Genomic DNA, 14,777 nt, shown 5'->3' on the forward strand with positions numbered 1-14,777 from the left:
GGAGATGGCAAAATTAGGTCCACACACCTTTAAACCAGTATCAGTAACCTGATACCGTACCGTCGTCTTCTGCTTATCCGGGGTCGGGTCACGGGGCCAGCAGCCTAAGCAGGGAAGCCCAGACTTCCCTCTCCCCAGCCAGTAACCAGATACCATTTTATTGAATTACTTTTCAGAATTTATAAACACATCAAAGTAACATTCCATAATTTTGCTGATACATTTAAAGAAAATGTAAAGGGTTAGTTCACCCTAATTAAAAAGAGATATTTTCTCACCTATGTTGGTATCTAACCAATCAGAGAAACCAACTCAGTTTTATTTGTCAAGCTTTTGTGATACACTCAAGATAAATTGAATTTTATTTGTGGTGCACACTGCACTACACTGTGTATGTATCTTATAGCTACAGAAACAAAATACCTATTTTTCTAACAAGTATTCTGATACAGAATAATGTAATAAGGAAACAAGACACAAATTTAAGTCGACAAACAAATGCATGGGTTTGGGGAATACATTACACTGGTGAACAGCTGACAACTGTATTATGGACATCAGTATTATTTTCCACCAAACCTGCAACCTTCTTCTCTCCATCGGTTCATATTCAAGAGGACTTTCCTATTTATATGGACTGAGCACCTCCTGCATCTTCCTCTGAATGTCTTCTGCCATCTGAGCATTTATCCTGAACCTCATCTTCATTGTCCTCTGTACCGTCCGTCCCCCGTACTTGTTGAGAGGCAACATAATTTAATTTGTACAGTACATCTCATTACACAAAAACTATTTAAAGTGCTTTACTCAATCTATGATGTCTTCTGTAGCAGCTAGAATACCTGTTTAGAGGGCCACTGTGTGTAAATAATAAAAATGTCTTACATTGGCGCCATCTAGTGATGGTAAGAAGTGATCATCTGCAGTGCTTTCTGCTACACCCTACAGCTCTGCCTCCTCCTTAGCTTCCTGTATCAATGGCTTTTCTTGTCATGAAGGTGATAGAGAAGTTTGCAGAGGTATGATGGTCTTTTATAACCTGTTGTTGTTCTGAGCTTAGTCTCATTTTTGCACTTGCCACTTGAGAATGATCTGTTCCCAATGTTATATTGTGTTATAATCTCAATTCATGTCAATAGGATAAAAGATTAAACAATAACCAAGCAAAATATAACATTTTCCCACTGTCACAAATGAATTTGTGACAGAAAAGGGGTAAATTGAGTTAGGGGTATGGTGTTATACAAAAAATTGGTAAAATTTGGAATGGGGCTGGTGTTACTTGAAAAATGCATAAAATGAGTAGGGTTGTTAAAAAAACAAGTAAGGAGGCTGTACGACCTGAAAAATGGGTAAAATGTGTGAAGGGGGAATGTTACCTGAAAAACTGGTCAAATTAGTAAGCGGGGCAGTGTCACACTATTCATTCATCTGTCCAGCATTAAATACATTTGAATTAAAAGCCTCATCTGGAACAGACAAGTACATTTAAGTTCATTGTGCTACCAATTCCTCTCTTTCACTCTTCACTTCAAGTAAAGATTTAAATGCAGGAATTAAAGGCTGAAAAGTAAAGCAAGATGACTTTTGGCTGGTGCCCTCAAACACTAAATCCGTCCCTGAATTCAACCAGCCAACATGATCAACATGTGCATAAGATATTGGCTCTGCTATGTATTATTTGATAATTGAATTATAAGCCCTATAGATGTCTTGAGTCTATCTATTTTCTGCCTTGATTTGTTGTGTGAATAACATTCAAAGATCTTAACAAAATCGATATAATCTTTATCAAAAATAATTTAGTTAAGAAAATATATACAGAAAATAATCATTGCAACTCAAGTCAGTCTCTGGACCATGACACTGCTAAAAATCTCAGTAAGTCTTTCCAAGTTAAATAAATCAACAAAAACAACAAGAAGAAGAATGTCTTTTATCAAAATAATAATAATTAATGTCATACCTGTTTTATGGTCAGACTGTCTTTTGTTCAAATCAAAGCATTCCTCTACATTTTACAGAACTTAGTTTTACTGTGTGAGTGTTTGAAACATTGGAAGTAATCTGAAAAAGAATAATCTGGGCACTTTTTTCATAAATGTATTTCTATTGTTACTATAAGGCCAATATTTATATGGAACACCGTCATGACTGCATTGATATTATCATTTCAGAACTGATACTCACTGCTGTCTTGTAGTCATTTATAGCCCACTTTGACTTACCTTGACTATTCAGCTTGATTATGCTTTTTGGGACACCAGGATGCCAACACACCTCACATGTCTTGCATTTTCTAGTTAAGGTGCAAATGTCAGTATGTGGTGACATTGAAGCTAAAGTCTAACACAGTTGATGATGTATTACAGTTCATGAAATACCATGTCATTGCAATCTCAGCCAGCAGATGGCAGCCAGAATTACTACATGGCAAAAGGCGTCAGTAGTCTGCACAGTCCTTGATGCAGATGCAGAGGCACACCTTTTTCGGTTTCTCACACCTTTCAGTATGCAAAATATATAGTCAAAATACTCATATTTACTTTTGTTATTGCTTATTATGAATGATCAATTCTTTGAAAAGAGAAACATACATATGAACATGCTCAAATAAAAAAATCACAAGGGTGGCAGTAATATATCATCTGAGTGTTATACACATCAATAAATAGAATGTTCTCATTTAGATGTTTTTTGTATTTTATTTTATATTTAACAGGGCTGGTACACTTAAGTCTCCAAATTTCCCCAGCGGATCATCTGTGTCATTTGAGGAAAATCCATAGTTTACACATTAACACACATTAATGATACAAACTATTTCTAACAATAATTACTTATTACTTCCTTATCAATATCTTCTGCTGATAATATAACTTAATTTGCAGGTTGCCACATGATTGACAGCATTTATAGATGACAGCACTGATAGCAAAGATTCATTGTACAACATTTAGGATAGTGGGTCTGGATCTGCAATCTGCTGATTACAGCCAAATCAGACCAGCTGGGTGTCCATGGTCTATTGGCTGTTTGAGCAAAGTGGCATCCCAAGTAAATGCAGTAGATTAGAATTAATTAGCAGAGAGGTGAAAGCAGTTTGTTGCTGCTGAAGGTCCTCTGACCCAAGAGAGCTGCTTTCTTGTTGCATATACAGGTTACATATACTGGACGATAGAGACTGGTTGTGTCTGAAAAAGGAACATTTTATTTTATTTGAGACACTATGTTCACTTTGTGATGTCTAGAGCACATCGGGAATTCATGAAACTTTGTAATTGACTGCACCTAACGTTCAACCTCAACCTAACATGTACTGCCAAAGCTGTAGAGTTACATGACTGTAGTGAGGTTATTTTGAGTTAAATGTTCCAACAGCTTTGAACAATCATCTGAATAGTGAGTGTGATTTTTACCTATGTGATGTAGATACTGTGGTGGAAAATATAAAATCCACCAAATATTCTGTACGCTATCTTTACTGCTTTTACTTTAGTTGCAGAATGCTTACAGCACAAACTGTTCTTTCCACAAAAAGCAGTCACACCCTTTACAACATTTTTTGGTTATGCATTCTGGTCTACAGATGCTGCTGTTGGTAAATGCTGTTGAGATGTAAGTTGCATGTCTTTAGAGGAGTTCTTGGCTTTTGATATTTTATGTTAGTATTTTCCTCCAAAGTCCGTTTAAGTTGAGCTGGAAATATCTTGATGGGATGTCACATAGTCTTTTGTTTGTCCAATTTGTTAGGGCTGTCTTCAACATGCCTCTGCTGTATGTTTAGGCAAAGCTGTCAGATAATGCTTTTCTTTGCTTCTTTCTTTGGTAAAAAATAAATCATATTATAGCAGAATTATGTTCCCACAACTGTAACTAAGTGATGAAATAGGAGATTTAAAATGAGGTTAAACAGACACAAATTGAATCACACAAACTTTAATCCGCCAATTAAACATTTCTATTCACTCTTTCAACCTTTTGACTCAAGTTACCTCTCTCTTTTGTTTTTGGCTGTTTTCTTATCATATATAATACAGCACTGACTACTTTCAATACAGAAAATAACTTAAGGGAAAATTGTTTTTGCCCATAAGTGGTTAAAAACCAATTAGCTAGTTAAGTAGTTGAATCTCCAGAATAAAATGAATCAGTGACTTTTAAATCGCACAATCCAAATCTTTAGGAATCAAACATGTAAATGCTAACACAGACATCGCATTTCAGATTTACAAACTTGAGAGACTTAGAATAATTTATTGGAACAGATACAAGAATTTGATCACAATCATCAATGCATAAAAGAACTATTAAAAAAAATCATACTCTACACAGCATTTATCAGAATATAAGAAATATAGATTTACTCTTTAAAAACATCCATAAGCAAACCCCAAGTTGGTCCCAGTAATAAGAATGAAAAAAATCATAATAAAAAAGTGGTCACTAACAAAAGATATCAGGCTTTTGCCACATTCAGAGTTCTAGGATACAGTGGACTTGCCTAAAATCAGTTTTTTGTTCTGATACTTATTAATTACATACGTACAAATCTTTTGACGTAAGACAAAAAGAACTTTTAAAAATACAAAAAATATATACATTAAGTTTTCTTGTTTCCTGGTTTGCAGCCTCCTATTATCAATCATCTTGTAAAAACAAACAGAAGTTACAAAATTAGTATCTTGACATAACACACATGCGCTCATATTTATTTGGCCTGGTGTTCCAGTTTAAGTCTCTGAGCAGTTGGGATGTTTCTGTCTCTGTGTGGATGTTTTAGAAGTATTATAGGGTAATGACGGTGCCGTCCTCTTCCACCCCTCCCCTGGGCAGTGCAAGACTGTGTCGTGGGTCCGTTTTCAGGGAGCTGAGGATTTTGTGCAGGCTGCCGTTGCTGTGGCGGAGGGCGGGGTTGCTGCTGTGATGTGGAGGCTGTACATGGTGATGATGACTGTGCTGGGACTGTTGGTGCGGGTTGTGTTGCAGGTTCAGGTCTCTGTGGAGCTGGTAGCTGAGGCTGTGTTGGTGATGGTGATGGTGGGAGCCTCCGTTAAGACTTGGTTGGGAATGGAAGGAGGCAGTGGAGACCACCGATGAGGGACGTGTGGGAGGGCTGGGAGGTGCCGCCGGACCTGTGGCTGTTGTTGGCGTCTGCTGGTTTGTACGAGACAAGCTGGACGCTATGGAAGCATTGGACCTCTGAGATGGCCGCTTAAGGCTGCTCTCAATGACAATATCTGCATCCTCATCACTCTCCAGGTCGTCTTGGTAACCATGTGCTCCAGAGGACATCGCCCCAACTGAGGCTACTGACAAACTTGGGTAACCAGTTGACCCGCTGCTGTCAGACGACTGGCCTGAGCTGCCAGAGATCCTGCTACTGCGGACCACATTATTGCGCTGGTTCACTGGCTTGACTGTCACGATCAGGTTGTGGCTGTTAGCGATCATCATATCCGTCACTTGATCTAACGACTTTCCAGTCACTTCAATGCCGTTCACCTCCAGCACCTCATCATTGACCGCCAGCAGACCAGTGCTCTCTGCCAATCCTCCGGGCACCAGCCGAGATATGAAGATGCCTGGAACTTTCTCAAGCCCGTGTGGTGTCACACGGACGCTGGTTCCATCTCTGATGTAAAAGCCCAGGGGTTTGTCAGAGCCATGACGATACAGTCGGACACGGCGGTGAGATTCAGGTAGGATGTCCACATCAATGATGGAGGAGACGGGCCGGAAGTCTTGTGGCATGCCAATGCGGATGTGTGGCCGCTTGCGGTTGACATCATTGTTGCGCAGTGCGACCACTGCCTTCTTCTTGCGTGTTATCGTGTTGGTGCCAAAGTTAGCATAGTCGACCTCTTCTGCACAAAAAAAAAGGGAAACAGAAAGAAGAAGAAACTAGATTAAGTCCTAAAATCTCACTATTTAAACTGACAAGAGAAAAAGTTTCCATTATGGGACAACAAAAACTATGCATAAACACTCCACACCTTTAAATCAAACCACCTGCCTTATAAACTCAAGAACCGTTATTTCAATGATGTTCTTGAAAAGAGTTTTACTGTAAGAGACCTGCAATAATTTATATGGCTTTTATTTCATATGTGACATTAACACAGTTCTTATTACTGAAGCCATGAAACAGACCTGAGTACTTCTTGCCTTAATCTTTAATGAACAACTTTTTTTTTTTTTTTAAATGAGCCCAACTGAAATGTGAAAAATGTCAACTGGATTCACATGCTGCTACCACTAAGAAGCTGTGAGTGCATGTTCTGATAAAATGCTGAATGAGCAGAACTTTCCTGCCTGTGCTGACAGAGGTGACCCACCCTTATGCTACCAAGCAGCAGCTGTAGTGATTCCCAGTATACTTTTCTGCACACAGATACACAATACTCGACAAACATAAAAATATCCTGATTGTACTTTCTGGTATACAAGGATTAAAAGTAAGTGCTCCACTACAGAGTATGTGGCTCAAAGGAATACAAGACAAGACAATGTGGAAAGAATACATTCTGAGGGAAGATTTGTTTTGTAATCTCAGTTAAAGCATGATGTTTACAACCAGAGATTTACAGTAACCAATGAAACAATGAAAACTTTCATGGAAGATTAGATCACCCTCGCAATGGGGGAGTGACTTCTTCAGAACAACATAACCATTGCCAAACACACTAATGCACTCTCTTTGATAAAATAAAGAAGGAAAGATTGAAGCTCTGAGGAGCCACACTTCAGAGAAAGGACGTGTGTTTTTTAGAGAGTCGGCATGTAATAAATAGAAAGGTAATAAGCTATCCTCCAAAATGAAAAAAATACCTTGATAGCACTCTAATCTTCCCTTCTCAGGCATACAGGAAATCTGGACACAGCAAAGCATGATGTGACAGGAAGTGAAGGTCCCTAGGCGGGAGCATCAGCTTCTGCACTTCCATGGTAACAACAATGAGTCATCTTTGCCCCACTGTTTGGGATACCTGCTTTATGAAACGGATTATGTGTATGGGGGGCATCTGCGTATGGGTGTACAGACTGTAATTTCTGGCCCTATCTTAAAAGTATACTGTGGAAGGAGAACACAGAAACAAATAAGAAGTCTGAGAGCAGAGCCAGCTGGCTAGTTGTCTCTCCAGCCTCAGAGAAGCATGGACCCCTGCCATACAACTCCCTATGCAATGCTGAGTCATCATTAATATATGTCGTCTTCTTCCTCCCGTGGCTCCCTCTTGCTTCTTTTGCAAAATGTTGACTAAGCAATGTCATGTTACACTACAGTTTCAGGAATGAAAATGGGTATGGAAAGCCTGGGGACATACTGTGAAATTTCAATGTCCTCACTGTTACGTGAAAAGAGGCAGCCTGTGAGGGCCAGCAAAGACACAGACCACAGGGAAGTGTCAATGAATAAAATGAGGGGAAAAATAAGCAACATCACAAAAATACAAATGATAAATAGGCGCGGGTGAAATGGAAGATTGACGTCTCTTGGCACAGAATTAAATGATGTAATCAAGTGCTCACAAGCTCAAGCCAAACTGCAGTGCCAAAACAACCTGATAAAGAAAAAGGCCTGGGAAATGCCTCCTATCATTTTAAAGGAGCAAAATTCCTTTAAAATCAGATTTTTTTTTAACAACACCATTTTTTGTGAGACCCTCTGACTATCATCAAACTAAGGGGCATGGTATTCTTAGCATGATATACTTAAATTTCTCAGCATGTCGTGGCAGAAGCTGTTTTGATTGAATCCAGACAAGGGGATTTGCTACAGGGCTGGAATTTCTGCCACAAGTGCAAGTCTCCGTGATAGGAACCATATTGGAGGGAACTGCTGCAGAGTCTCATTACAGGTCTCTGGTGCAACACCCTCCCTCCACACCCTCACCTCAGTCTGAAACCAGCGCCACACCACATCACCAGTGAATTTAGTAGGACAGATGATCTTTCAGTCACAAATCTTATGTGTACAACTATAATTATACTTTCTCCGTGTAATGTCTCACAGCTGTTCTCCAAAATCCCATAAGAAGCCCACGCTTGTGTAATTTGTTTGAAGAAATTTACAAACACAAAGACATGGAGTGTACTTTGATATATCCTCAGGCGATAGGTGAAGAGAGATTTTAGTTAAGCTGAACAGGGGTTAAATATGGGTTTGGGACACCTTGTGCTGATTAGACTGGTCACAATCCACCGGAAAGAGTGCTTATTTAAAGGGTCTGTGTGTAAATTCTGCCTCAATGATGTCGTCTATTGTTCTGAAATGTGACAACCAAAAATTAAAAACATATTTCCCATTTGGTTCTCTTTTAGGCAATGCCAGAAACTTTGTATTGAAACATAGCGACGAGAAACCTAACACAGTGTAAACTAACCGACATACTCATCACACAGTTTCTTACTTTGTAAGTATGGCTGATTTACTTAAAAAGAAAGTAAATTTAAAGTCTCATACTTCATGTATTTTTATAAATAGTTATCAGCATTCAAGCAATTTCTCATAGTTTGTGAAAATGTGAGTGTGAGCCAAGTCCATAAGGAAGTAGGTGTTTTGCAACGAAAGAAAAGCAGCCACAGGTAGAGCAGGTTTTCTGTGAGTTGCCACTCAGCTGCAATCATCAAACCCTGCTGTCATTACATGTTCCAGGAAAGCACACATACAACATGTGGACCTTTAAGCATGCTGCATGCACAACCTGTATGTAAAACAAACAAGAGGTAAGTTTGTTTTTATTCCAGACTACCTCAGCTTAACCGACTTACATTTTTGACACTTTTAAAATTTTTTTTTTTTTTTTTTTTTTTTTACATAATATGTAACTTTGTGTTATTAGGTATATGTTGGTCAGGTACAGACCTGCCACTGCCATTGATAATCATGTATTTGAACATTTTCAAATATTGTATAGTTGTATTTGTATTTTATATTGTCTTTGTAAATGAGTTGTATGTGTGTAACGTTCTTGCTTCAAATTGCCCCATGAAGAAAGAAAAAAGTATTTTGCACTACTTGAACTGAATAAAGTTGAAAGAATGAGTCAATAAATTGATTAGATAGTAGATCCACAGAAAAACCATCTAATTGATCAATCATTTAAGTCCTTTCCAATCAAAAACGCCAAACAATATTTGGTTAAGCTGCTAAAAAGTGAGAATTAGTTTTTTTTTTCTTGAATAGCAAAAAAAGGTGGTTGGACAAAACAAGCAATCTTTTAAATAAGCCAAGATGTCACCTTTTTCTCAAAAAAAAATTATTAATCTAATAGTTGATAATTATTGTTAGTTGCTGCTGTTAAGTGCACAATGCTTTCCATAACAAGCAAGGCTGATGCTGTATTCATCTGGTAAATAAAACCCCTGGAGTATTATGGGAATACAGAGTTTGGAGATGCCAAACAAATTAAGATATCCAGTTATAGAGCCAGACTGTGACAGCAGCACCTTGTCTGTCTATGTGTCTGTCTGAGGGCCGGAGGTATTACATTCTGAACCAGTGCATGTGTCAGACTCAAAAGGGTCGCAAAGTAAAAATAATGTTTCTCTACTACTGTAGTGCATTCCTAGGCCTGACTGATAAAAAAAGGCATGCATGTCTGTCTTAAAAAGTTTTAAACCAAGTTGGATCTACAACGACAGAAGAAAACTGCAGATCACACAAAACGTTCCTCAGCCAATGCAATCTCATAAAAGGTCACTGATTACTTTAAAGAAGCTAGGTCAGGATGAACTATCAGGTGTCACAGCTTTCTAGCTCTAACTCAGTCTTGCCAAGTGTGGGAGTCACACACAGGGATCCTGGAGCAGAGCTAGACTAAGTGAGCACGTTCCAGCTGATCACACAAAGGTTATCGTAACAACTCCTGACAAACGTAATCCCTGCTACACTGAAGCATGATGGGTAAGCTAAAGTGAACCCGTTGATCAAAGACTGTCGGGTCATTGCCAGGCATCTGCAGGCTTGACAGCACCTCAGGACTAAAGCCTATTAGAATAGCTTTTGGTCTCATTTAACCGTTATGGGTATGGAATATAAAATGACAATTGACACAATTTAGGAACACATATTGTGCACAGAGGAGGCATCTTTTTGTACTCAATCAAATCTTAAGTTTGTTCTACACTGAAGTCAGGAAAATTCTCCAAGAAATCCAGCTAATAGCTAGTTAAATGCTGACAAGGGTGGAAAAACATTTATTCACTTAAATAACATTAAACATCTGTGGTAAAGAGTATCAGTGAGGGTAATACGAGAGCTATGACATAGTCTGGTGGATAGAGAAATAAAGTCAGAAACTGACAGTGGGAAATTAAACTTTGCCAAGTTTTCCAGCATTGTAAGTCTACATTCACCGACTAGACTGTCTTACAACACTGACATAAAATTAGGAAAGCAAAAAACACCATGATGCAGCTCCAAACTACAATCCAAGGTAAGGTCAGGGGGAAAGAGGTCAGAGGTGAAAAGATCGCTTCAGGATGACTTCTCCATTCTGCTCTCTGTTGATGAGTACATCTGTGTCTGTGTGTGTGTGTGTGTGTGTGTGTGTGTGCGCGTGCGTGCGTGCGTGTGTGTGTGTGTGTGCGCATGAGACTAAAGGAATGTGGTGTTAAATGTAGTTGGGGATATCTCAGCACAGGTTAAAGACCTGCATAACTTCTCTAGACAGGCAAGAGCTGCTTTGACCCAAAGCAACTGGCTAATTTAAGCTTGCCAGATAATGTCAATCACTGGCATATTGCTAATCTTTCTCACAGCTTTACTCAGTTTGAACTTTAATGAAAACTGAGAACAACCTGACACATTTAGATATATCCTGAATGCACTTGGGAAGAGAAAAGAAACAGATCCAGTAGAAGTAAGCTTGCTATTTAATGCCCCTGTGGTGTTCTCTTGCTTGCAAAGCAAAGGGAAAAAGAGGAAAAATATTCTTTATTCCACTGAAGCCCACCTCTAGTTAACCAAAACTGTGAAAAGAAGGTCCTTTAAAGTCCTACTGCTTTTCCAACATTTCCCATAAAAGACAGGAATTTAAAGAGTTTATGATCAACCATTAGGGGCCTCTCTGCACACTTATTCCTGGCAGACCTTCATACATTCACTACTGACTCAACAACTGTAAACGGAGACAGAAAATACGATGGAAATCAACCAAAACAAGAAACACTTCTATTTGGACACAAAATTTGAAATCCTTTTTATGCTTTGGTGATTTTATGTGTGATGTAATGACAGTAACACACTAATGTTTGTGTGTACAGCAGTATGAGCCATTACGTGAAAAAGTAAACAGTCACAAACAAACACACGCTCCTGGCTTGACATCAGTGAATATGCAACACCACAGCCACAACATGATTGGAATGCTTTTGGATCCCCCAGCAGCACCCATCACTAGAAGAAGTACAAACTAATTATGTTTGAAGACGTGTTTGGGGCCGGCCTCATGTGTGATATTTCACACAGAGCTTTGTGAAAGTTAGGACACTTGTTTTTTGTTATACCTGTGCTGGCAAAGAGAACATCACACGAACAGGAGATAGCATAAGTTTTTTGTGTAACTGGAGCCAGCAATTGTTGCATGCCACTACACACAAACATATTAATCTGTATGAATGGAAATCTTTTTACTTCTTTATTCATCTTAATGAAAAATCTCCAATCCTCAGCTCTGATTGGCTGAGTCACTGTCAAAGCTGCTGTCAGAAAATATGTACTAATAACATCCTGTAAAAGCACAATGTCTTGAAAAGTGCTTAATTAAAAATAATTGATTTGATACAATTTAAAAGATATATTGTTTTAATTATTACAGATTTTAAAATGTAACGTATTGTATCAGTGGAAAGCCTTGTTAATTTGTGCATATGAGGCTTAGGGTATAGGCGACAACATCAACACCATGCTAACAGCTTTAGTGGTGGCCCCTCAGGGCTGTGACCCCCTGGTAATGATATTTTTACCCAGTGACATGACCCAGACATAGCAGCCTTGGTGAGGAATTCTCAAACACACAATCCTTTCAGACGACTTCATAGAAGCAATATGGCCAACTACTGAGGGAATGCCAGACCATGCAAGGAACACTACATTATAGTTTGGTAATTGAGATATATGAAGCATGTATGAAATTCTAATTAACTGCTAAACGCTAGATTCAGCCTTTGCTCTTGAGTCAATATATTATTGCTTTCCAGTAAAAACCATGTATCTAAAATTTGATTTCAATTTTTCAGACTTAAAAAGGTTTGACATTTTGGGAAACACACTTATTCGCTTTCTTGCCAATAGTTGGTTAGAAGAGAAGATTGATGTAATGGCTGTATTGCTAACCCTTTCTTAATTGGATCTTGTAATATATTAAACAATTTTTGTTTTAGCTGCTTTTAACAAATCCTATTTCCAATAATCCTTATAGCATTGCAGTTATTGAGCTGCAGCTAATTCAGAAATGTTTGTAATAAGTCAGTACAGAGAGAACTGAATGGTGTGTTTTTCGACAGCAGAGAAAACAGCTAAGATGTTTGAAAATTGACTTTAGACATAAGTAAATACTACAGAAATTAATGAAACCAAATTGGAATATGCATGGGATTTGTTCATTTTTTAACTTTGTCAAAATCACAGAGGTTTCAACTTCTAAAAGCAAGCGCTGAATAAAGACAGTATAAATCTCAGGACATCATGACTGTGTCTTGGTGTATGAAACTAGCGCCAGCAGCTGGTTAGCTTCGGTTAACAGAGTGGAAACAGGAGGAGACAGCTAGCATGAGTCTGTCCGAAGGTCTACCCATACTTTGATTTTTGTGTGGATTTAACAAACACAATATAACATAATAAATTAACTTTTAGAGGTGTTGGTAAGTGGATTTTGTTACCTCTGGACAAAGCCAGATTAGTAGTTTCCCCCTGTTTCCAGTCTTCATGCTCAGCCAAGCTAACAGGCTGCTAGCTATAGCATTCCGTTTACCATAAAGACTGTATACTCAAACTACAGCCTTTGACCTACAGCCTGTTGCTCCATCTACAGCATATCCAGCTACAGTCCATCTATGCAAGTGACATTCCTGTACCCCAACAACCCCCCAGCCCCCATCATGGTTTTCGGCCAAGCGTGACAAAGTGCTTAGTGACAGGAGAGACCATAATCACTGGAGAGGGGGAGAGACAAGGCACATAGAGAATAGTGAATAGTGCTAGACCCTGCTGCCTTTTGCATTAGGTCACTGGATGCTGTGGCAGTGGGCTTCATTCCTGGGCCCCACAGAACACACACACACACACACACACACACACAGACACACAGACACACAGACACACACACACACACACACACACACACACACACACACACACAGCTGGAAGATCCTCACTTTAAAAAACACCAGGAATATGGCATAAAGTAGAACTGGATGAAATGGCACATGACAGAGCAGAGCTGTGGAGGACAAAGTTGTACAGTACTAAGTGTTGTGTGTCCACTGAAACTTTCTTCCTTTTCCCACATTTGAAATTTTTGTCCTGTTTGCATTAAAAAAACAGGATTTAATGAAATGCAGAATGCTTTGTGTTACTTTCTCCTCATAGCGTGGGCTCAGAAATAGCTGGTTTTCATGACCCTCCAGTAGTTTTGAACATAGCATCCAAAGAGAGTAAAATGAGCTGAATAGCACATTTCTCTCCCATGTAATAAAACTGAGGCAAATACAGGCATTTCTCTTTTAAAGCCACATGTAGCACCTTTTAATTGTCAGGTGCCCTTTTCTCCCATTTGAATGGGAGGCAGTGGCGCATTGAGAGTTTTCCACTAGGTGGCGCTATGTAGCTCTGTGTCCTTTGACCGTGAGAATGCGCTATACAATGTAGCAGAGAGTAAGCTGCTGGTAGCTAGCAATTAGGCTAGTGGTTTCGAAAAAGTTTGACAAAGAATCTCTTCGTGGGATCTTTTTTTTCCAACCCAGTTAAAGTTATTTTCGGCATGCAGTGTCAACCAATCAGGGGCCACCGAGAGAAGCCAAACATAATACACACATACCAAAATTGGGCGGAGAAAATGTACACCCTGTGGCGCACACAGATTGTACGCAATGCTTTTTCATTAGTCATCACACATTTCTATAATTAGTATGACTTATGTGAGAGTAACTAAGATTTACGCACATGGAAAAAAAAATTAAAAAATTTTCATTGGAATACGTATTTCACAATTGGAATTTCAAGAGAGGTGGTGCCCCAGCACTCTTAATGGACCACACGCCCCTGGGAAGTACATATATAAATATAAGGAATGACCCAAAACAATCAGTATTCTTGGATATCTCTTCTCTTCCCCATTGGAGACGGCCGGGAAGTCTATCTCTGTGTTTAGGGGCTGCTGCCAACACATTCAGCTAACACTAACATGGAAAAAAGGAATCCAGACAGAATAAAGAAGAACTTTTTTTTTAAACATGCAAACATATTTCACATTCTTGCAGGGGTGGTTGAGGCAGGGCCCGGGTGGAAATTTGGAGAAGCTCGATAAACGTACATGGTTATAATCGACAGCTGTACTGAAGGTTTGGGTAGGAACTTACTGGAAATTTCAGTGATCTTGTTGTGTTATGCTGGGTACATGGAAAGGAAAGAAGGTACAGGCAGTGGTGGAAAGGAAATACATTGATTCAAGTACTGTGCTTCAAAGCAACCTTCACTATATTTCAGAGGAAAGTATTGTACTTTTAATTCTATTTCATTTGTCTGACAACTATTATCTAATAACTAATGT

At 38.9% G+C, this 14,777-nt stretch overlaps 1 protein-coding gene across 2 annotated transcripts in view; it reads right to left on the bottom strand.

The window, feature by feature from the left end:
- Positions 1–3,929: 3,929 nt before the first annotated feature.
- The window catches only part of pard6gb (par-6 family cell polarity regulator gamma b), a 32,159-nt gene continuing 21,311 nt past the window's right edge, over positions 3,930–14,777 (bottom strand). Inside the window, exon 3 of one of the 2 annotated variants that reach the window (XM_053334637.1) lies at positions 3,930–5,864. In XM_053334637.1, coding sequence (XP_053190612.1) covers positions 4,789–5,864 — 1,076 coding nt within the window. In that variant the 3' untranslated portion in view covers positions 3,930–4,788. Of the gene's footprint in view, positions 5,868–14,777 lie in introns of both variants that reach the window. The other variant, XM_053334636.1, reaches the window with a different exon arrangement.

Source organism: Scomber japonicus, chromosome 15 (assembly GCF_027409825.1).
Source record: "Scomber japonicus isolate fScoJap1 chromosome 15, fScoJap1.pri, whole genome shotgun sequence".
NCBI lineage: Eukaryota > Metazoa > Chordata > Actinopteri > Scombriformes > Scombridae > Scomber > Scomber japonicus.